The sequence below is a fragment of the Pezoporus wallicus genome, unplaced genomic scaffold (assembly GCF_028554395.1).
Source record: "Pezoporus wallicus isolate ANWC-B61680 ecotype Strahan unplaced genomic scaffold, APGP_CSIRO_Pwel_v1 scaffold_3294, whole genome shotgun sequence".
NCBI lineage: Eukaryota > Metazoa > Chordata > Aves > Psittaciformes > Psittacidae > Pezoporus > Pezoporus wallicus.
The window spans coordinates 13,611,140-13,634,350 of record NW_026635478.1 but is presented as its reverse complement, the minus strand read 5'-3'; the positions used below and the strand labels follow the sequence as shown (position 1 = coordinate 13,634,350).

Here is a 23,211-nt window from a genome sequence, read left to right as displayed (position 1 = left end):
ATCTTGGAGGACAGACAACTTGCTTTGTCGCCTCTTGGCCTGTATGTCCCTTGATCCCCAAACACCAGCCTCTTTTCCCAGCTATGCTTTGGAGAGAGGAAGGGAACTAACCTCTGAGTTAAAAAGGAAGCTACATTGTGGTGTGATGGATATGTGGATAATGAGTTCTGGTAGTTCAGGGAGGGGGGGTTGATCAATCCTGAGAAACTCAGAAAATAATTACTTACGAATGTGATCTGAATTTTAGAGTTGCCTTCTATGCCCACTGACAGTATGAGTGTCCTGCCCCTCTCAGATGTATTAGTATGCATTTCTGTCATATAATATGCTCTTCTGGTTTAGATTGTAATAATCTAATATTATATTTCTTTTTAGAATTGTGTTTCTCATTAATGTGAGATTAAAGTGGAAATACCTGCTGTGTATTTTCAAGATGCAGACAGTCCTTGTAGAACTCGATTTTAGTATGTGACATCTTCTCACAGTGTAAGATGTCCTCTGGCAAACACGTTGTAAGGGTAGGAATAATGAATGGGAATTATAATAAGTAATGCCCTGCTGACAGAAAATTGAAAACTTGGAATATTTTTGCTAAATTGCCAACTAAACAGTGGATCTTGTACTTCAGAGACCTTAAGGAGCTGGATTAAGGATTTTATTCCTCCTGTTATTTAAAATGTGATGATTCTGATTTCTGTGCTTTTTCATGTTGGTGATGGACTAAGAAAAATACAGTTACACACTGTGATAGGGTTGTTCTCATGATTTAAATGACCTAAACCTAAGGAGAGAGTACTGGAGTATTCAAAAACACAGACCTTTAAAGCTAATGAGCTCTGAGGAAACCTTGGTTAATCATCCAGTTTTGGCTCATTTTTGTATATCAGATCCTGGTGCCTTTTGTAGCATGGCCCGTACTCATCAGTAGCTATTTAACATCATAAAGTAGTGAAAAACTTTTTGTCAGGGTTTTTATTGTTGTTGGTACAGCCTGAATTGGAGCAGAACAAGCCAAGACTGAGTGCTTATGGCTAGATATGTCCAGCACCCTATATTTCCCCTTGCTTCTCTCTGTATCGCATGTTTTCCCCTACTGTTTTTTTTCTAGGGACAAGAATTATTTCCTTCAGCCAGGCAGACTTGGCCTCTCGCAGCATCCGGTATGTCCACACCAGTGACACTGAAAAGCATACAGATGCATTCACCTTTTCTGTGTCTGATGGAACAAATGAGGTAAGTCCGGCATGTTTCTTAACCTGAGTCAGAGCAGGGTAGTGATTCTGTACAATGTGATAGGACTCAGTTTTCCTCTTGCATGTTTGAGAGTGACAGTTATGCATGACAAGGGAAATGAAACAAGCCACACACGGGCTTGTCAGTCAGCAGCATTGGATGCTCTTACTTCTCCGGCTATGAGAGATCTCACAGGGAAGGAAGCAAGCCCTGTGAAGGTAAGGGGCATGTAGCCTCATGAGATTGGTTTACCAAGATTTCAGTGTCTGGTTTTCATCTGCTTACCAACTGCTCCTGGAGCTCTGCTTTGATCCAGTGCAGTGATTTAGTGGGAAGGAGTAGAAGAGGTCATGTTCATGTGAGCTGACCTTAGAAGCTCATATTCACTCCCTAAACAAGGCTGGAACAATGTGACCCAAACTCTGGATGACCATGGTCTCCTTAAAGCATTACTATTTTAATGGAGTTGCCCTCTTGGCAGACTGAATTCGTCAAGAGAAGCTTTTCCTTCTGTTCCAGGTAAGCCAGACATTTGACATCACCATAAGCCCTGTGGATGACTCCTTACCCATAGTGCAAAGCCTTGGGATGACAGTTCAGGAAGGTTTGAGAAAAACCATCACAGAGTTTGAGCTTAAAGCAACAGATGCTGACACAGAGGTAAGGCGGGACTCCCCCTTGCCTCCTCCCTCCCCTCTTCTGCTGCCCATCTGGGCTATCAGAAAAATGGGCTTGTGTTCAAAGAGGAAGGTTATAGGGAGTGTCATCTCGCCCTGTGATCATACCCTGTCTGATCACAACATCAAAGAAACAGCTTGTAGGAGGTCCAGCTTGCATATAAATAGATGAATGAGTGTTTGGTGTTTAAGCAAAGCAAAGCCCTGGCTCAAGACATCTGGGATGTCTCTCAAACACATAAGCAGCAAACCTGCACAGGGAACATTTAGAAGTTGTGATCAGAGGTGATCCTTGCCCTGTACTGCCTCCTCCGTGAACATTGTGGATTTGAACCAAGCTTATGGCTAGCCTTGACACCGAGTTTATGCCTAGCACAGAGGAAAATGACATTTCCTTTTCCTGCTCCTGGATCTGGCCAGAGGCTAAGTGGTCTGTTGTTGGCTCTACCTCACTGCAGTTCCCTGCAGCAAGAGAGCTCCTGGCTGCTTGTTATTGCTGGGAACCAAAGATCCTTCCCCAGAGGTTATCACTGCTTCCAGCCCCGGCAGAAGTGACATGGGGCAAGTTGCTTAGAATTGCTGCAGCATGGGGGGCTGCTTTTGTGTTCAAGGAGTTGTCTGTTGGATGTGTAAGGATGTGCGTGTCCTGGCCCTGGGGTCATGTCATCAGCTTTGCCACTCTGTCTGCTTGTTGCAGGCTGAGTCAATTACATTCACAGTCGTGCAGTCTCCCCGGCATGGCCTGATCGAACGCACTAGCAATGGGCAGCATTATCACCAAGCCACCACCTTCACGATGGATGACATCTACCAGAATCGCATCAGCTACAGTCATGATGGTAGCAACTCGCTGAAGGATCGCTTCACTTTCACTGTGTCTGATGGGACCAATCCCTTTTTCATTATGAAGGATGGAGGGAGGCAGGTAAGGGGAGGAGAAGGAATGGGAGGAAGACCTTCTGTAACTAGTAGAAAGCTACCTCCTCTCAGGGGAGACTTAGCTGCTGTCACTCCACTGAAAATGAAAGCTGAGTATTCTCAGTTGTGTGATGCCGTTTACTTCTTCCCTGGGTTACCAACCTTTGTGTGTGCAAACTCACCCCAGGACCTTGATCCCAACAGAGCTAAAAAGAGCAAAGCTGGTAATACGGTGGATGAGGCTCTGGCTCCCAAAGTAACAGCCATCTCTCTAACTTTTGTCAGGTTGTTACAGCATCACCACAGCGCTTCAAAGTGGATGTTCTGTCTGTGGATGATGGGACACCCAGGGTCATCACCAACCTGGGTTTGCAGTGGCTGGAGTATGTGGATGGCAAGGTAACTGCCTGTGTGGGGTCAGCTTAGATTGTTTCTTGGGCTGTTTCAGGTGAAGAAGATTCCTAGGAGAACATCCTGATCCTTCAGCATTTTTATTTTTGTGCTAGACAACAGGTGTCCCTCTGTGCCCAGGAAGTGTCTTGGAAAAGTCAGAGGTGTGCAGGGATGCCTGCACTGCAGCTCCATCAGCTAAGCCAGGAAGCATGGCTCCAGTGGACTAAATTGCTTCTTGGACCATCTCCTTCCCTTTCATCAGCCAGACCATCAAGCCTGGCTCTTCTTGGCTCTTGCACGAGCTGTGCAGTGCAGTACAGCTCCTGCCCACCTTCCTGGGCAGACACATCCATCTCCTCTTGTCTCTTCTCCCCAGGGTATGTTTTCATCTTTGCTGATGGCAGAGAAGTCTTGATTATGTGACACAGCAGCCATGGTAGAGATACATGGCTTTCAAAGAGATACAGTATAGGGATTTCTTGCTGTGACATGCCATTGTTTTGCTGAAGTCCAAACAAAACCCCAGGAAATTCTCCCTTGTGCTTGTTTTTGAGGACCAAGCATTAACTGCAAAGAAATACTTCTGGTTTTCCCAGGAAAAATAGTTGTAAGATGCTGTAGTAAGAAATTGTATTAAGAAATGTATCAGCTCGAATTCCTGACTTCAGAAAAAGCACTCCTACAGCCTCAGGCAGTTCAGGTCTCTCTTTTCTCCTACAGTTAAAGGTGTTTTCTTTATAAAGAGAAAGCAAAATGTGGTGAAACTGAGGCACATCCATGTGAGGTCATTGGAAAGAGGGTCACTAAAGCAGCATGAGTTGTCCTGAGTGAATCCTTCAGCTTGAGGCTGTTTGTAAATGGTTTTTTGTAAAGCCACGCTTCCCCTGAACATCGGCACAGTTTGTGGAGCAGTGGTTTCCAGGTGAAAGCAAAAGATTTGCCATAGCTTTTAGCACCAGCTAGATAGGGCTGGGCAGCTTGTTCTGAATTTGCTTTTCTTGGAGCCACAGTGGTTTTTTTATTAAACACACTGGATGTGAGGCAGAATTTGAGTCCTTCCTGTGCTGTCAAACACCTCATGGGGCATCTGTCTCTTCAAGGCTGCTCTGTGTTTTTACATCCCTTAGCTTTTCCCTGTTTGAAAGAGGTATGATTGGGCTTTTTGGATGAGCAGTCAGTTAGATTTGCACTGGTGGATCTCCTGAGTTTTACTCTCTTGTTTTGGCTTTCATCCAGGCAACCAATCTAATCACTAAGAAGGAATTACTGACAACAGATCCTGACACAGATGACAAACAGCTGATCTATGAGATAACAGCTGGTCCCAGAAATGGTCATGTGGAGAACAAGCTGAAGCCAGGAACAACTGTGACCACCTTTACACAGGGTATGGAGTTGGGCTGTGTATACTTTGCTTTTTTTCCTTCAAATGCTTCAATTTGTCAAGATAGCTTGTGACTGGAGGGTGCAGGGATAAGGTGGTAGGGGGCAAGACAAGGGGCAAATCTCAAAGGTGTGTCAAAAATAAGAATTGAACTTTGCTCTCCATTCCAGGAATCCTGTCATTTCGTACAGATGCCAACCTGTGTCCTCTAGCACACCCATGTTTCTTGCATTTCATCAAAGTTACTTTAAATTTACCTTATTTTTAAGTGTGAGTCATTATGGGTGAAGACTAGGCAAGGAATGTCTTGTCACATCTTGTAGGGAGGCTTGTACCACAGGTAGGACTAAGAAAGTTAGAAAAGGTCCTGCAGCATAAAGGACATTTGGAGAACCTAGTCCCTATGGCTGCATGGATGAATGTCTCCACACTGCTCATCTATAAACTGCTGCTGAATTTCTGGGTTGGCTTATTGGATGTCTCCTCCCACAGAGGAGGTGAACCAGGGCCTCGTTCGGTATGTGATGCATGAGGAGAAGGTTCAGGAGACCATGGACAGCTTTCGGTTCCTAGTGAAGGACAGCAAACCCAATGTGGTCAGTGGCAATATTTTCCATGTCCAGTGGTCTCTCCTCAGCTTTACGGACACCAGGTAAATGGTTTGGGGTTTACAAGACTCTTCAGATGGATGAGGTCTGATCTGGAGGGAGACAGGTTGAGCTCTGTAATATGTGAGCTACCTTCCAGTATGGAGGTGGGAACTCAGCGTGTTTTTCACAGTGTATCAGAGGAGAAGCTCCTGCTGGGTGTTAAACCGTAGAGCAGGGTCACTGAATAGCTGCTGTCTGCCCAAGTCCCTCATGATTAGTGCCCCTCGGATTTTTAATGGAGGCAACAGCCAGCCTGAGTCTGTGATGCAGTAGCAACATAAACACACAGGGCTTGCTCCCCAGCCTGTTGTTTGTATCTGCTTGATATGCTGGGCTGCATCAAAAGGAGTGTGGCCAGCAGGTCGAGGGAGGGGATTCTCCCCTTCTACTCCACTTCAGTGACAGCCCTTGTGCAGTCCTACATCTAGCTCTGGGGTCTGCAACATAAGAAGGATGTGGACCTTCTTGAGCAAGTCTAGAGGAGCCATGAAGATGATCAAAGGCTGGAGCATCTCTGCTCTGGAGACAGGCTGAGGGAGCTGGGCTGGTTCACCCTGGAGAGGAGAAGGCTCCAGGGAGACCTTAGAGCAGTTCCAGTGCCTAAAGGGGACAACAAGAAATCTGGAGAAAGGCTTTTGACAAGGCCAAGTAGGGATAGGACAAGGGGAAATGGTTTTAACCTGATAGGGGAGTTTTAGATTAGATATTGGGAAATTATTCCCTGTGAGGGTGGTGAGGCCCTGGCACAGGTTGCCCAGGGAAGCTGTGGCTGCTCCATCCCTGGTAGTGTTCAAGACCAAGTTGGACGGGCTTTGGGCAACCTTGTCATTGGAAGGTGTCCCTGCCCATGGCAGGGGTTTGGAACTAGATGGGCTTTAAGGTCCCTTCCAACCAAACCAATCTGTGATTCAATGGTGTGTTTCCAGGTACAGTGTCAGAGAGAACGCAGGCTCTGTCAGCATCACTGTGAGGCGGGCTGGTAACCTCAACCAGTATGCGATTGTCTTGTGCCACACGGAGCAGGGAACGGCCACATCCAGCTCCGGTTCAAAGCTGGGAGAGCATGACTATGTGGAGTACACGGGGCAGGTAGGCTGGGGACACCAGGAATGGGGAGGTCTGACCATGCATGCCATTCAACTTGGATGAAAGAACTGATAAAAACCCAAAGGAGACTGTATTTCCTTTCTAAAATGGGTGGTTTATTTGCTTTCTGAAGAGGTCTCTTTATTTCTTCAGTTTTCAAGTTGGCATATACGCTTTGCAGGAATGTTTTGACAGGCCATAAATGTTACAGGCTTGCCTGAGTAGGAATGTCATTCCTGATCATGCAAAGGGCTATTTATGACTGAGATCAGAAGGGGTAGGGGTCTATACACCACATTTGCTGCTGTCTTTGACCTCCACTAGCCATTTATCCATGTTTAATGTCAGTGTCTGATGCTGACGGTGGCTCAGGCAATGGTGAGAGAGGAAGGACAGCAAGTTTCAGACTCCAGTCCAAAGACAACAGGCCACTTGCTGCCTTCCAGGTGCAGTTTGAGGAGCGGGAGGACACCAAGGCCTGCACCATCATCATTAATGATGATAACGTCTTTGAGAACATGGAGAGCTTTGCTGTGGAGCTCAGCATGCCAGCATATGCTCTGCTGGGGAACATAACCCGGGCCACGGTCACTATCATGGACACAGAGGATGAGCCCACCCTGCAGTTTGACAGGAAAACGTACCATGTCAGCGAGACTGATGGGTTTCTCTCTGTTCCTGTGGAAAGGAAAGGTGGGTCAAGCATGTGCAGACAGGCTGTGAAGTATATGTGGCTGCCTAGAGCTTGGACTTGAATTCTGTACTTCACAGGAGCAGTTCAGTGCCTGTCTCCTGCAGTCTCTTCTCACATGACTGGGATTTTACTGCAAAGCTGCTGAAGAGTCTTTGCAGTGTGTACCTTTGCCAGGCTCAGGAAAACAACTGTTTCCTTTTGGCAGGCAAATAACAGTGACCCCCCAAACAAGAGGTCTTCCTTGGGATTTGTTTGTTTGATTTTGGGTTGATTCTTTGATTTTTTGGAAGTACCTTTATGGTGCAACTGAAATGACAAGCAACAACAGGGAGCAGATGGTTTGGTTTTCTTTCCAAGTTCTGCTGTAAGATTTACCAGTGCAGTTCAAGCTCCTTACTTTTGGATTCATTTCTCCTCCCAGCATGAGCAGGAGAAAACCCTTATATTTATTTGCTGCTTCTCTGTATTCTTTAATAAGTAAGTGCCACCCCCAGTTCCTGATCATGGTAACCAGAGTGCAGATTTGGAGTATGCCTGGAAGTCAGACCTAAACCAGCTTTTATGCCGGTTTAGGAGCAGGGATGGTGGTATTCTTAACTCCTCACCCTCGTATCTGAATGCTGCTTTACTTGAATGGTATGTCCACCAAATAGAGTAAAAGTATTTCCATAGAGTTATGGGTTTTTTTCTTTTGCGTCTTAGGGGATACCAGCAGCACAGTGTCTGCTCTGTGCTACACTGTCCCCAGATCAGCCAAGGGAAGCAGCCTTCATATGCTGGAATCTGGCTCTGACTTCAAGTCCCGAGGGATGGCAGATGACAGCCGCATTGTTTTCGGTCCGGGTGTCACTGTCATGACATGTGACATCACGCTGATTGATGACAGTGAATATGAAGAAGAAGAGGAGTTTGAGATTGTGTTGGCTGAGCCCTCAGATAATGCACGTGTTGGCAGCCGGGCTTCAGCCACTGTCTTCATCAGTGGTCCCAATGATGCCTCCACAGTGTCCCTGGGGAATGCTACTTTCACCGTCAGTGAGGCTGCAGGTGAAGAGTGCTGCTAGACAAGCTCACTGGGTTGCTTACCATCAAAGCATGCTTTCAGGAAGCGTGATAGAAGGAGCAATTTAGGGCACAGCAGCAGAATTGTGAAAGATCTGCTGAAGGTTTCTGCTCTTCCCTCTGCACTCGTGGGGACTGCTGGGGGTTGTTCTCTGCAATAGCCTGTGCTGGGTGCAGGAGCAGTGGTGAGGGGAGAAGGGCATGCTGAAGGGAAGGGAGTGGGTTTGTGGTATGTGCCTGCTTTCTCACTTGGTTCTCTCTCGTGTGTAACTGGTGATGCAGGAAACATTGAGATTCCAGTCCTCCGGCAGGGACCTGATCTCTCAAACCCTGTCTCAGTGTGGTGTGCCACTCGGGCGTCAGACCCTCCGTCTGCCAGCCCAGGAATCGATTATGTCCCCAGCTCCAGGAAAATAGAGTTCGGGCCCGGCGAGACAGAAGAGGTGAGGAGCCAGAGCCACTCCTGATGAGTCTGCTCTGTCTGGTGACACTTCTCTCTTGTTTACGTCACTGCCATTTGCCTGTTTTGAAAATCCTCTCAGGGCCACTTGAGGATTGTTAATAAATCTGCTAGGCCCAGACTCACATCTGATCAGTGCTTCAGACAGAGAAGATACAGTCAGGCCACCTCTCCCAGGATGAAGATGGCTGCCTAATCTCCAAAACGATATGCCAGATTTATCTTGAACATTGTTTCCAGTGATAAATGAATTCAGGAAGGACCTGACATAATAACTTTATATTAGACACCCAAATGTGAGTGCTGGGAAAGATGAAAGTTTTGCATCTCTGCTTTCCTTCTAGTTCTGCATTCTGACAATCCTGGATGATGCACAGTACCCCGTGATAGAAGGGCTGGAGACATTCGTGGTTTATCTCAGCTCACCCCATGGAGCTGAGCTGACAAAGCCATTCCAAGCCATCGTGGCCATTAATGACATCTTCCAGGATGGTGAGTTATTCATGGCAGCTCTGTCCAGCCCATCCTGGCCTCTTCCTTAACAGTTCCATGCAGCAGGAAGCTCGTCCAAGTTACATTATTTATAGGCTAGAATAGCCTATTTTCCTGGGATCCTCTTATTCCATGTGGCTGCTCTGTTTTCTTCCGTGCTTCACTGCCCACAGGAGCTTGGAGTCTTCAGAAACACAGAATGAATTTCCCTGTAGCATTCCCTCACTTTCAGCGTTGCCTCCTCTGCTCAGAGCTCAGTCCTTGTTTCATGGTTTCTGTGAGCTAAAGTCCCCCTTACTATGGGAGAAAGTCTCACTGCTTGTTTAGTTTTTCTTGTATTTCAGTGTCTCTCATGTTTGCCTGCCTAAGGAAAGCACACACTGTATAATCTAACTTTGTAGCAGTCTGTAATCATTTCTTTGTATCTTTTGTTGAGGTCTGCCCTGTTGGCTGCAAGATACTTGTTCTGTATCTGTCCACAAACAGTAGGATAATGCTTTGAGGCAGAGCATCCATTCCAGTACTGAGTTCCAATATAATCCCTTCCTCACTCCATGCAGCAGTTCTCCCAGGGTGTATGTGCCTTGATTAGTTCCTGTCTCTCTGTGGAGCTTCAATGCTGCTTGACTCTTTTTATTACCTCCTGCAGTACCAAGCATGCAGTTCACCAAGGATACATACATGGTGAAGGAGAAGGAGGGTACTCTGCACATCCCCATCTTCCGCACCGGGGACCTGAGCTATGAGTCCTCCGTCAGGTGCTACACCCAGAGCCAGACAGCAGAGGTCATGGAGGACTTTGCAGAGAGGAGAAATGCAGAGGAGTCTCGCATCACTTTCTTGAAAGGGGAGAAGGTGAGTTGAATGTGGCTTATAGGGGGAATGAAGAACCATTGGTGGGAGGGGTTCAGATCTCCCCTTCAACTCTGCGTTGTCAAAGGGAGCTCACAGAGGCTGTCCATGCTGGTTTCATAGATCCTTAAAGTCACAAATACAACATAACTCTGAAGATGTTTGTTTCATGATAAAACTGGTTAAAATGTGAAATGCAAACCATCTGTGTCAGTAGGACTCTGGATTGTTTTAGCAGAGAGCTCTCAGTTTGTGGAGGTAGGTGTATTCCATGCTGTGTCTCATCATGTAACAGTGTCCTTTGTCCACACTGAAGTGGCAGCTTCCAGGATTGACAGTACTTGGGTATTAAACCCTAGATAGTTAAGCACAGTGTGGCCTTTAAGTGGCTTCATTGGATTTATGAATATTTGCTGTTTTCTCCTGCTTGCTTGGGTTTAGGTGAAGAACTGCAGTGTTTATATCAGTGATGACTCTGCCTTTGAGCCAGAAGAGCAGTTCCATGTCTATCTTGGTAGCCCACTTGGAAACCATTGGAGTGGAGCTAGGGTTGGGAAGATGGACATGGCAACTGTAACAGTCACCAATGATGAAGATGGTAAGCAAGGATGCTCAGCAAAGATGTAGCTGTTATGTAGGATGCAGTTCCAAGGTAGTTGGCACAGTCTCAACAGTTTGCAGTTTAGTTTAGCACACGTGAATGCCTTCAGTCACACGGCCACAGCTCTGTGTGCAGGTCACCAGCATGGTGGCTTTGTGCACTGGTCTTAAGGGAGGGATGGAATAACTGTGGCTTGAACCCACCGTTTGTCCTTTTCCTTATTCCCGTGCATTTTCACAGGGAGTTGCTGTGCTGTTGCCTTCCCTCCACAGTGTCACAGCCTGGAGAGATCTGCTGAGAAGAAGGGAGATGCCAGGTCCCTCTGGTGTGACTGCCAGTGGGGGCTGTAACACCATTGTGTGGCATGGATTTGAGGGTGTGTGGTTCAGTAGGAGGCAGGGGATGGGAGAATCATTTGCCATCCAATAGCTATGTTGGGTTTCGCCCCACTCCTTGCCCTAATTCACATCCAACCCTTAGAGCTGCAGTATTGACCTCTGCTTTAAAGAGCCTGTTGATCTGAAGATAGATTATAGAATCACAGACTGGTTTGGGTTGGAAGGGACATTAAAGCTCATCTAGTTCCACCCCACCTGCCATGGACACCTTCCACTAGACCAGATTGCTTCGAGCCGCATCCAACCTGGCCTTGAACACTGCCAGGGTTGGGGCAGCCACAACATCTCTCTGCAACCTCTGCCAGTGTGTCACCACCCTCACAGGGGAGAATTTCTTCCCAATGTCTAATCTAAATCTACCCTCTTTCAGTTGATGTGTAGATAAGAGTCTAAAAGGGGCTGAGCTTAGCTCACTCCAGTTGCTGAATGCCTTTCATCAGGCATAACAGTCAGATGGTATGCAAACAACACAGGACTTTTTCTTCACTGCTGTTTCTGTAGCACCCACCATTGAGTTCGAAGAAGCTTCGTACCAAGTACGGGAGCCGCCTGGCCCGGAGGGTGTTGCTGTTCTAAATATCAAAGTGGTCCGGAGAGGGGATCAAAACAGGACTTCCAAAGTCCGCTGCAGCACCCGCGATGGCTCAGCTCAGGCCGGAGTGGATTACTATCCCAAGAGTCGAATGCTCAAATTTAGCCCAGGTAAAGGGTTCTTGGAGGGAAGATCAGAGGTGGTGGCAATGACCAGTGCCATTTTGTGTCTATCAGAAAGGAGCATTGAAGGGAAACATTCAGGAGATGTGGAAAAAGCCACTTCTTGCATGAGGTTTGCAACACAGCAGAGATCTAACTGCTCCCAGTGAACTGCATTAGCTGTAAGAAGGCATAATATACCCTTAGATTTCGGGATTTAGATTTGATTTGGGTTTGATCTTGGGCTCATCACAGTCTCTGTGGGAAGAGACACCTATTCAGTGTGTTACAGGTGGGGCGCAAGACTTCCCTTTTCCTTACATTAGACATGTCCTTTCCTCTCTCCCCTTCTGGGTGCCTGATCATTCTCGGTTCAAACACAGTGGTGTTCTAAGCTTCAGCCCTCTCTGCTTGATGAGCAAAGTGCCAAGCTGCCCAAACAATGAAAAGAAGGAGGGAATGAAAGCTTGTAGGTGATGAGTGCTTTATTGAGACTTTCTGCATCCTAGAATTAATGTCACTTGAAAAAATGGGAAGGCCATCCCAAAGCTTGCAGTGTTTCCTCTTGTGTACATTTCATCCTTTTGGAAGGTTCCACTGGATGAGAAGGATCTGGAGTTTGGTTTGTTTGGGGTTTTTGTTCTGGGTTTTTTTTTTATTTATTTGAAATGTACTACAGAGACTTACTCTGTGGTCTTTTCTAAAGCGTGACTCTTCTGGGCTGCAGCCTTACACTCTGCTGTGGCTATAATTCTGTTATGCAAAAAGGCTGAACTGTTAAATGACAGGTGACCAGGACAGAGGAAGAAGCACTAGCATCTGGCTGCTGAGAGTAAAGTGGTCCTCAGAGAATGTAAGGCTTAGCAGAGAATTTTCAGGATCCAGTGCAACAGCTCAGACCATGCTGCTTGACTGAGAAGCCCTCACCAAACAGTTCTGCATACTGATGTGATATACAGCAGAGATGCTTACAGCAGTGGTGGGAATGTACTTTGGATCATAGATTTTTACTACAGACAGCTAATGCAAGACAGGCATTATTAATCCTTAGATGGCATCTGCTAGTAAATCTATCACCTCATCAATTGGCTCAGTTGTCATAGCTGGAGTTTTATGTATGGAGTAGACTCCTGTGGGAACAAGGCTAAATTATTAGTAGCAATGAGTGGAAATAAAATTTATAATGCATATTTTATCATAAAGTTTCAGTGGTCATAGCCTAGACCAGCTGTGCAGCTTTTTTATGAGAACTTCAGAGCAGTATTTGATGATGAATGGAATTCCCTCTGCTTCTCTGGCATTTCCTCTCACAGGCATGAACCACATCATGTTTAAGGTGGAGATCATGTCCAATGAAGACCGGGAGTGGCATGAGTCCTTTTCTCTGGTGCTGGGTCCAGATGATCCAGTGGAAGCTGTTCTTGGAGATACCAGCACTGCAATAGTGACTATTTTGGACCAGGAGGCAGCAGGGAGCCTGATTCTACCAGCATCTCCTGTTGTAAGTTGCCTGTTGCAGTGGGTGTGATTTAGTACCCTTTGAGTACAGACTGAAAACCTCAGTGGGGTGTCTGAAATAAAATTAAGAGCTGCAATGATGTGGCAGGGTTGGAGTGTGTGGGAAGGATTGCCTCTTCTGTCTCTCCCCTCAGCCTCAAGTGAATGCTGCTGTCTTGCATCTGTACAGGTCGTCACCCTGGCTGATTACGACCGGGTGGAAGAAGTGACCAAGGATGGCGCTAAGAAATCCCCTTCCCCGGGCTACCCACTCATTTGTGTCACTCCTTGTGACCCTCGCTTCCCCAAGTATGCCATCATGAGGGAACGCTGCAGTGAGGCTGGGATCAACCAGTCCTCAATACTGTTCAGCTGGGAAGTAGCAACCCCCACGGATGGGAACGGAGCCAGGTCACCTTTTGAAACCATCACTGACAGCACACCATTCACTAGCGTCAACCATAAGGTACGTGGGAGGTACCGACATGGCAAAGCTGCAAGAGCCCATGGCATCTTTTAGCTAGTAGTGCACATTTTAGTTACACAGAGGTTAAAATCTAAAATATCCTTAGACTTGGGAATTGGCATGAGACATCTGCATGCTTCTTTAGGGATTATTTTTAATTTCTGCTTCAGAAAATTTAGCACTGTTCTTCACTAAGCTTGCTGAAAGAACCACTTCTGTTGACATGGGAGGTGGCTGTGAGCACTTGGACACTTCAGTAAATACCTGGTGGCAGGAGATGGATGGAGCCTGGCAGATCTTAACAGCTTAGGCTCTTTCTTCCCCTTCCTTCACTCTGTGGGCAGAGTTTGGAAGTTGTAAAGCATCCAACATACTCAAGCATCTGCTGCAGCATAGTAACAAGATGCATGTCCAAGTGGCCAAGTAGACATTGGCATGTATGTGCTCTTGAGTTGGAGTGTACCTTGCCTTTGTGATGCCTTAGATCACCAGGACAGAGTAATTTTGCTACACAAGTGGATGTTGCAATACTGGTGTCCTTGACCCACAGGCATGTTTCTCCCTTCTTGTTCCCTGCAGGTGCTGGACAGCATTTACTTCAGTCGCCGATTCCATGTGCGCTGTGTGGCCAAGGCTGTGGACAAAGCCGGTCATGTGGGGACCCCCCTGAGAAGCAATGTGGTGACCATAGGCACAGACAGTGCCATTTGTCACACTCCTGTGGTTGCAGGGACAGCACGTGGTTTCCAGGCACAGTCATTCATTGCCACACTGAAGTACTTGGACGTCAAGCACAAGGAGCATCCCAACAGGTATGAGCCTGGAGAAGGGGAGAGCTTGGGTCAAGAGGAGGACGTGTGTCTGAAACCACATCTCTCCACGCAGTGTGCCCACTTGAACAGCTCAGGTGCTCAGGGTAGTGCTCCTGCTTTCTTCCTCAAACCCTACCCTGCTGAGAGAGTGCCCTTCCTCTCAGGAATCTGGAGTTGGTGGGACAGCTTAAGGAGCAGATGTATATAGTTGGGGAAATCTAGATGAAACTATGTATCAGGCTACTTCTAGCAGGCTCACCTTGTCTGTGCTGTTCTGCTGCTTTTTTTCTGCTGCCTCATCCACTGTTTGTTCCAGAATCCACATCTCGGTGCAGATCCCCCATCAGGATGGTATGCTGCCCCTCATCTCCACTCTGCCACTCCACAATCTGCATTTCCTTCTCTCCGAGTCTATCTACAGGCACCAGCATGTCTGCTCAAATCTGGTCACTGTTAGAGACCTCAGAGGCATCTCAGGTAATCCTTAAAGCCAGCCTTTGCTTTCTGAAGTTGGTAGTTACAAAGAAGCCAGTAAAGAAATGTAGATAAGAAGAAGGTTTTGTCTTCCCCTGGGCTCTCTTGACATTGGGTAAATCATAATTAATCTTCCTGAACTAACAGCAGGGAACAGGGTTGCCCCACTGAAGATGAGATATGATGCCTGGAATGTTTAAAAGATAATGGGGTTAAGCTGCACTGGCTGTAGGTTCACAGTGTGCTGGTGATTTTCTGCTTTACAAAACCGTCTTGTGATATTCATGCAGTTAGAGAGATCCAGAGGAAGTAGATCACTGTGTGTGTCACTGAGGCGTCCACATGGCAAAAAGAAGCAGCAAAAGCAAATTCACTCCTGAAGTAAATGCCAGAAATGAAGAAAAAAAGGCAGTTAGTGTCTCTGACACTCAGGGCAATGTGGTCCGTGCTGGGCAGGGGGTCGTTGTGCTTCATTCTTATCAGTTCATACTCAGTTGAATTGAGTTCTGCATTTCTTAAGGTTTAACTTCAGCCTTTAATTAATAGGTTCATAAATTTGGGTTTTAGGAGTCTTGTCCCATTCCTATAACGTTTTCCCCTGTGAAGACCTGTGTATGTTTAGTGTGACCTCTAGGATTATGAAGAAAGAGGAGCCTGTTAAATCCCTAATACAATAAAAGTCAATAATGTGATTTGAGAGTGAAAATGGGCCTCAGCCTCTTTGAAGTCTGAAGTGATCAGTGTCCCAATGTCTGTTAATCCCAGAGGCAGGGTTTCTGGATGAAGTGACCTATGACAGCATTGTTCTTGGGCCTGGCTATGACCGCCCTTACCAGTTTGACCCCACGGTGAGGGAGCCAAAGACCATCCAGCTCTATAAGCACCTCAATCTCAAGAGCTGCATCTGGACTTTTGATGCTTATTACGACATGACTGAATTAATTGACGTCTGTGGAGGCTCTGTCACCGCTGACTTCCAGGTAAGATGCTTTATCCAAAATTCTTCCACATAATCCACATCCTGCTCAATTTTTAGGTGAAGCGCCACTTTGTGTTCTTGTGTATTTGCTGCTCTGTAGAGCTAGAGCATGGCTTTTTCCCCCTTTTCCCTAGAAAAGAATGGTGCTTTGCAAAATGTACTTAAGTCATTTACTTTTGTTGGGGTAACGTATGTTTTATTCTTTTAATCTTCAGAGTACCAGTAAAATATGTTTTTTTAAGTATAAGGATGTACTGGAAATACAAAACATTCTCAGCTGTGCTCTACTCTATTACAATTTGGGCTATATTCTTAGCCAGAAGATCAAAGAACCAGAGCAGAGGCACATTAGTTCATACTCTGCAGTGGAGCGAAGTCATGGGAATTTTAAAGTCATTTCTTAATTAACTGACTGGCGTATGAAAAGCCCAAAATGTTCCTCTAGAAAACAGTGACTTTTACTACTTGAAGTATCTCACTGCCCTCTCATGGATTGATTATACATGTACATCCCACTCTAGTGAATCTTCATTCTGTTCTTGTATTATATTCCCAGTCAGAATGTTAGGGCCAGCATCATCTCTTCTAACTCCTGCTGCTCTGGTCCTTTTATACCTCCAATGATTTGCACAAATCCAGAGAAACTATTTGACCTGAACAGCTGCAGAATTTAGTATGTGGAGACTGGCACTAACCCATCTGGAAGTCTCTCTGGGCAATCTCAGGGGCTTGCAGAATACAGCAGTGTGCCCTGCAGATAATAAATGGCATATACATATAGCTGTAGAGCTCTGGTATTTCAGATACTCATAGGGCTAGTCCTGAGCAAGAAGAATTGCATACTTTTAATTCACAGAATTGGAAGCTGGAGAGATTTTGAGGTGAAGTTGTGACCACAGCTCTTTTTGTACCACCACACCAGCATGCTTTAGCACTTGCCCTTATTTAAAATGCAAGTTTGTCTAAAGTACCTACATGTAAAGGTAAAGAAAGGTCAGACAGTCATCTCTGACTTAATTTTAGGAGTTCGGTAGCATGTGAAGTGCACTCTGTGCTTGCATGTTTTTCCCAGCAGTTCATTATTATTTTTCAAATGGCAGCCCAGCAATAACTTTTTTGGCAAATCAGCTAATTGATTGCCAGTAATGCTCAGTCTTCATGGAGCAATGACATTATATTGCTTTAGAAACATTTCATCCCCACATTATCCTCCCTGTGTTGAGGACATCCATGGTCCAGAACTAATAGAGTTGTTCCATTGCAGGTACTCTGGCTTTTTCCCGCATTTGCAGCATAAAATGTGAATGCAGTGGGTACTGTCTGGGTCAATGTTTCTTCTGTGGAAGGTGCATAACCACCCTTTTTGGGGTTTTATTGACAGGTACGAGACTCTGCTCAGTCCTTTTTAACAGTCCATGTCCCACTCTATGTGTCCTATATTTATGTGACAGCGCCAAGAGGTTGGGCTTCTCTTGAGCATCACACAGAGATGGAGTTCTCCTTTTTCTACGATACTGTTCTTTGGAGGACAGGTAGGTCCACCTGTGTGAAGGGGTATAGGAGAATTGGTTTGTTCTTGAGTTGGGTTTTTTTCCCCTTTTTCTTAGTTTCTGCACTGCCACCACAGTCCTGAGCATAGGTAGCACTTGCTGAAGTAGAGTGAAAAGTGCTAGAAAAGTGCTGCAAGAGAAGAATTCTCTCTTCATCCAAGCCTCCACAGCCAGGCAGAGGTTGCTCCCTGTGAGGTATTCGGAGTGATTCTCATGTGGGAGCTGCAGTCATATTCCTCAACCTTGTGTTTCTCACAGATGGACTTTTCCCATAGTATCCCCTTGTTTCTTAAATCAGCAGTATCCCCAGCAGCGAGCCCTGACTCATTCCAATCCTCTTCTGGTGGTTACATCCATGCACGGTTTATCCTGTGCTTGTGAGTCTTCTATTTTCAAGATTGTTAATCTTTCCCACAATATTTGGAGCCTGTGTGTGCTGTGAACCCGTGCCTTCAGCCTTGAGGAGTATTGTGACAGTGGATTGGATTATATTCTGCCAGCAGTGACACTTCAGTATTTAGAGGAGGGACTTGCAGAGCTCAGTTCATGGAGGGCTACTCAGGAGTTGAGGCCAGGAGTACCCAGAAACAGTTACCTATAACTTAGTATGTACAATAAGTTACATTCACAAGCTAATCATGGTGGGGAACTCAGTATACTTACTTCCTTTATGCTTGAGTGAGATTGGAGGATGATCCAACTGAAACCATACCTTTTGGAGCGCTCTCAAATGCTTCTGGAGTTACGTAGGGCTGACAGAGCCCACCTGAGGACTGACTGTGCTGTGTGGTCTCCTTGGTGACTTTGTTCTTGCTGCACCATGCAGGCATTCAGACGGACAGTGTTCTCTCAGCCCGGCTGCAGATAATCAGGATCTACATCCGGGAGGATGGCCGGCTGGTCATCGAGTTCAAAACACAGGCCAAGTTCAGAGGTGAGAGTGTTACTCCTGATAGAGGAAGAAACCACCATACAAATACAGATCTGTTCTGAAAACAGGGAGTAGAATCAGTCCCTCTTCCCACGAGGAGTCCCTCCCTGTGCCAGGGTATGCAGCGAGGGCTCTCCCCATACTCTGCCTTATCTGTCACCACTGTATCCTCACCCCAGGGCTCTTTGTCATGGAGCACCACAGCCTGCCAGATGTCAAATCTTCCTTAATGACTCCAGACCACCTGGGAGGGATCGAGTTTGACCTGCAGCTGCTGTGGAGTGCTCAGACTTTCGACTCTCCCTACCAGCTCTGGAGAGCAACCAGCTCCTATAACAGGTGAGAGTTGTGGGTTCAACCACCTCCAGCAGCTTCCCACAGCGCAGTGTTCTTAAGCGGTCAACGTGCATGCAGTTAAGAGCAGCAGTGGAACAGTTTCAAACCAGGCCAGAGTAAGCAGTCCCTGTTGCCCTTTCAGTTGTGTGGAGTGGTCAGGAGCCAGCCTCACCCAAGGACTGAGCTCCAGCATGCAGGGTGCTGCTGCCTGGGCTGAAAATGCTCTTCTGCTCATTGTAGAGGGAAAACTCAGTTAAATCTCCCTGCAAATCCATTTTGCTAGCCCACCTGGCCTTGAACACTGCCAGGTGTGGGGCTTCTGTGGGCAACCTGTGCCAGTGTCTCGCCAGCCTCACAGGGAAGAACTTCTTCCTAATGTCTAATCTAAATCCTTGCTCTTGTCAGTTTAAAGCCATTCCCCCTTGTCCTGTCACTACCTGCCTTTGTCAAAAGCCCCTCTCCAGTCTGTGACTATTTATTTTTACAGCCTGTGCTCCTTGCACGGGGGGTCAGATTAAACACCACAGGTCAGATTTGTCCTCCTGCATCTGCTGGAGTAGATTAACATCCTGGGGTGAGGGAGGGGTCCTGCTACGAATTTTGTCTTGCCTGCTTATGCTTTTTAGAAAAAGATGGATGTTGGGCAAACACATCAGCTGGGTGAACAGCCTGGAATCCAATTTGGTGACCACAATGTCTCCTGTCTGTTCCCAGGAAGGACTACTCTGGAGAGTACACAATCTTCTTAATCCCCTGCACTGTGCAGCCCACGCAGCCATGGACAGAGCCTGGAGACAAGCCCCTGCCCTGTACAGCTCACGCTCCTGAGCGGTAACGAGTACCTACCATCACCCACTGGGACAGTTTCAGCCCATTGGGGTTGTTTGGGTGGTCACAGCAGGTGTGTGGCACCCTACCACAGCAGCAGGAAAGGAACAGGGGAGGGGTAGAAGCTCCTCCCCTTTGGCTCAGGAGTTCCCCTGCAACTGAGACCATCCTCACTCAGGGCAATGAAAGATTGCACCATCACAGAGGTTTTCAGCCTCCAAACCTATGTAGCCTTTGGTTGTCCCCACAAAGAAAGAAAATCAGACTTGCTGGGAGAAGGCTTCAGCTGGCCATGCAGAGCCCTACACCATTGCTGCTGCTGTTACCACCCTTGTATGGCTGATAGACTACAAATAGTAAAGCAGGAGAGAAGAAAGGAAGCTGACTGTAGGTCACCAGCATGACCTTCAGATGTGTTCAGATTAAACCTCTCCTTTCTCTCTTCCTGTCTCAATTTTAGATTTTTGATCCCGATTGCCTTTCAGCAGACAAACCGCCCAGTCCCCGTTGTCTACTCCCTGAACACGGAATTCCAACTTTGTAATAATGAGAAGGTGTTTCTGATGGACCCCACCAAATTTGAAATGTCTCTGGCAGAAATGGATTACAAAGGAGCTTTTTCAAAAGGTAAGATTTATTATCTTTCTCTTTCCCGTTCTGCTTGTATTTGATGATAGTATCATGAGATGATTTGGGTTGGAAGGAACCTTAAAGCTCATCCAGTTCCAGCCCCCTGCCACAGGCAGGAACACCTTCCACTAGACCAGGTTGCTCCAAGTCCCATACAACCCAGCCCTGAATACTGCCAGGGATGGGGCAGCCACAGCTTCTCTGGACAACTGTGCCAGTGTCTCACCACCCTCACAGGGAAGAACTTCTTCCTAATGTCTGAGTCTCCCCTGTTAGTTTAAAACCATTCCCCCTTCTCCTGTCACTACGTGCCCTTGTAAAATATTTCTGACTTCAAAATTTCTGTTCCTCTGAAGAAAGGTTTGGCTTTACCTCCTTTGCAGCAACAAATGGTATTTTGAGCATGTTACAGCCCTGTAGCAACATGACAAGGCATGACACATGTGCTGTGGCATGGTGTTTTGCCATCTGCATACCCCAGTCTAAACCGTTCAAAACCCAGAGCCGTGTGTCATCTGGTGCATTTGGCTCTAACAGTGGTTCTCCTGTTCAGTCAGAGAATTCAACCTGACCTTGTTTTCTTCCAACCTCCTCAGGGCAAATCCTGTATGGCCGTGTACTCTGGCACCCTGAGCAAAACCTGAACGCCGCTTACAAACTGCAGTTGGAAAAGGTCTACCTGTGTACTGGCAAGGATGGCTATGTGCCTTTCTTTGACCCAACGGGCACTGTCTACAATGAGGGGCCCCAGTATGGCTGTATTCAACCCAACAAGCACCTCAAACACCGATTTCTCCTCTTGGTAAGTTTCTTCATGCTTTGGTGAGCATTGTGTGTGATGTGTCTGGTCTCCCAGCCTCTCACTGCCCCCTAATGGAGCTAGGGACTAAATTCCCTTCCTACTTATGGGAAGGACAAATGTCCTGTCCTTCTCTGTTTATACTACGGCTTGGAATTGGCAGACTGGCAGCATATAAATGGAGATTTATTTACCAGTTACACAGAAATTGCATAAATCTATGATTAGCTTCCCAGATGCATTCAGCTCTCACTATGTGCTCCGTAATTAACATTTGCTAACATCCTCACTGGACAAGTGTGGTGTCAATGGTGTGAGTGAGCTTGGCATGCGTACATGAGCAGCCTGCTCAACCTCTTCTCCCCATCTCCAGCTCTACAAACTTAGTTTTTGACATGGATCAGTGGTAAAACAGTAGGAAGCCTCTACAAATCCTAAGTATTTTCTGCACATTAACCTATGCCTTTACAGAAATGTCTGTGCCTGTGTGTAGGTGTGGAGGCTGGGCACTTGGAACCAATTCCTACAGCACTACACAGGTGTTACTCAATGCTAGTGGCCTCCCTTGCATAAGAAAGACAAGTGTTCTCTTCCTGATGCCTCTCTTAATTTCAGGACCGAAACCAACCTGAAGTGACAGACAAGTATTTTCACGATGTGCCTTTTGATGCCCACTTTGTTTCGGAACTGTCTGAGTTTCACTCGATAAGCAGCATGCCCGGAGTTGATGGATTTACTCTCAAGGTGGATGCTCTGTACAAGGTATGTACCAAATGATAGCAGCCGCCCAAAACTAACTTTTCCCAGATACTTTGTGAGTTGTAGTCCCTGATATCTGGGCCTGAGTTACCAGTTTGTAACTCAGTGACCTGTTTGCTGAAGGGCCTTCTTGGAATTGCTAGGATTGGACTAGAAATTAACAGTAGGGCAGTGAAGATGCAAATTCCAGCACTGAAAACGAGGAATTTATTGTGACTATTTGTTTTTTTTTCCAAAGCACTCAGGAAAGAATCTTTTAAAAAAGATATTAATCATAGAATAGTTTGGGTTGGAAAGGACTTTAAGATCATCTTGTTCCAACCCCCTGCCAAGGGCAGGGATGCCTTCCACTAGGCCGGGTTGCTCAAGGCCCCATCCAACCTGGCCTTGAACACTGCCAGGGGTGGTGTTTGTGAATTAATTATTGCCATTGGCAGAGACAAGACTAACACCTCACTTGGTGATAAACATTATGGCAGGTGCTCAGAAAACCATGCTGAGCTGTTAAGGAACAGGATGCAGGGTGCAAGATGCAGCTGGCTCTGCCTTTACTTAAAATCACCTGATCCAAAAGCTATAAAGCACCATGTGTGCATGTGTTTTCTCCTTCTTCAAGGTGGAAGCTGGACACCAGTGGTACCTTCAGGTCATCTATGTGATTGGCCCGGAGAGCATGGCAGGGCCTCGTGTCCAGCGCTCCCTCACTCACCACTGGAGACCACGAGGCCGCAGGGACCTGGTTGGTGCCGATGGGAGGCCAATGCTGGATGACTCCTTGATCTACGACAACGAAGGCGACCAGATCAAGAACGGCACCAACATGAAATCACTGATCTTGGAGAGGGAGGAAGCTGCCGTCGCAGCCTCCTTCTCCCAAACAGGTGCTTCCCTGGGGAGCGCGTTTGCCGCTGTTGCCCTGCTGCTGCTGCTTCTGCTGGCTGGGCTTTGCATTCTCACTGGGAAACGGCAGAAGCTACGGCAGAAACAGGAAGCAGCCCCAGAGGAGCATCCACTGAACACCAAGGTGGAGCTGCCCCGGAGAGCCGAGAGGTCAGCGGACAGCCGGTACTGCACCGTGCGGAATGTTAATGTGTGGAGGGAGAGCGGCAGGAAGGTGAAGCAGGTGAACTTGGAAGTCAAAGTCCACAGCAATTTGCATGATGGAACAGAGGTTTAGTGGAGCACATGCTTTGGTTTGGTGAAGGCTTTTTATAAGTATTAAAAAAACCTCACAGAAATAATCCAAAAAGGAAAAACTAAGAGAAATTCTTATAGGTTTGTGTACTCTGGTGAGGAGGAGGAGCAGCTCTGGCTCATCTCTGCTCCGCCCCACCCCCCCCCCTCCCGCCTCTATCACCTGGACTAAGGGCTGTACGTGGATCTGATGCGGAGGGTGACCGAGATGTCGCTTCCCCGCGCTTCCCCCACTTCAGCTCCACTGTTCCCGGTGGAGAGGCGTTTGGTGCTCGCACCGTGGGGATGTAGTGCCACCCCTCAGCCATCGGGTGGCGCTGCGCTCTGCAGTGGAGCTCCGCGTCCGCCAGAGGGCGCCAGGCA

General features: G+C 47.0%; 1 protein-coding gene across 1 annotated transcript in view; it reads left to right on the top strand.

Annotated features, from left to right (window-relative positions):
* Positions 1 to 22,966, top strand: part of FRAS1 (Fraser extracellular matrix complex subunit 1) — a 157,546-nt gene extending 134,580 nt beyond the window's left edge. Inside the window, exons 47-73 of the mRNA XM_057431162.1 lie at positions 1,109 to 1,233; positions 1,753 to 1,893; positions 2,608 to 2,835; positions 3,114 to 3,227; positions 4,458 to 4,608; positions 5,098 to 5,257; positions 6,182 to 6,344; positions 6,788 to 7,034; positions 7,738 to 8,082; positions 8,380 to 8,540; positions 8,902 to 9,049; positions 9,699 to 9,904; positions 10,343 to 10,499; positions 11,402 to 11,602; positions 12,907 to 13,094; positions 13,281 to 13,556; positions 14,136 to 14,368; positions 14,685 to 14,845; positions 15,608 to 15,822; positions 17,203 to 17,353; positions 18,198 to 18,305; positions 18,482 to 18,641; positions 19,353 to 19,469; positions 19,927 to 20,093; positions 20,693 to 20,898; positions 21,511 to 21,657; positions 22,271 to 22,966. Of these exons, the coding sequence (XP_057287145.1) occupies positions 1,109 to 1,233; positions 1,753 to 1,893; positions 2,608 to 2,835; positions 3,114 to 3,227; positions 4,458 to 4,608; positions 5,098 to 5,257; positions 6,182 to 6,344; positions 6,788 to 7,034; positions 7,738 to 8,082; positions 8,380 to 8,540; positions 8,902 to 9,049; positions 9,699 to 9,904; positions 10,343 to 10,499; positions 11,402 to 11,602; positions 12,907 to 13,094; positions 13,281 to 13,556; positions 14,136 to 14,368; positions 14,685 to 14,845; positions 15,608 to 15,822; positions 17,203 to 17,353; positions 18,198 to 18,305; positions 18,482 to 18,641; positions 19,353 to 19,469; positions 19,927 to 20,093; positions 20,693 to 20,898; positions 21,511 to 21,657; positions 22,271 to 22,831 (5,237 nt within the window). The 3' untranslated portion in view covers positions 22,832 to 22,966. The remainder of the gene's footprint in view (positions 1 to 1,108; positions 1,234 to 1,752; positions 1,894 to 2,607; positions 2,836 to 3,113; positions 3,228 to 4,457; positions 4,609 to 5,097; positions 5,258 to 6,181; positions 6,345 to 6,787; positions 7,035 to 7,737; positions 8,083 to 8,379; positions 8,541 to 8,901; positions 9,050 to 9,698; positions 9,905 to 10,342; positions 10,500 to 11,401; positions 11,603 to 12,906; positions 13,095 to 13,280; positions 13,557 to 14,135; positions 14,369 to 14,684; positions 14,846 to 15,607; positions 15,823 to 17,202; positions 17,354 to 18,197; positions 18,306 to 18,481; positions 18,642 to 19,352; positions 19,470 to 19,926; positions 20,094 to 20,692; positions 20,899 to 21,510; positions 21,658 to 22,270) is intronic.
* Positions 22,967 to 23,211: the final 245 nt, after the last annotated feature.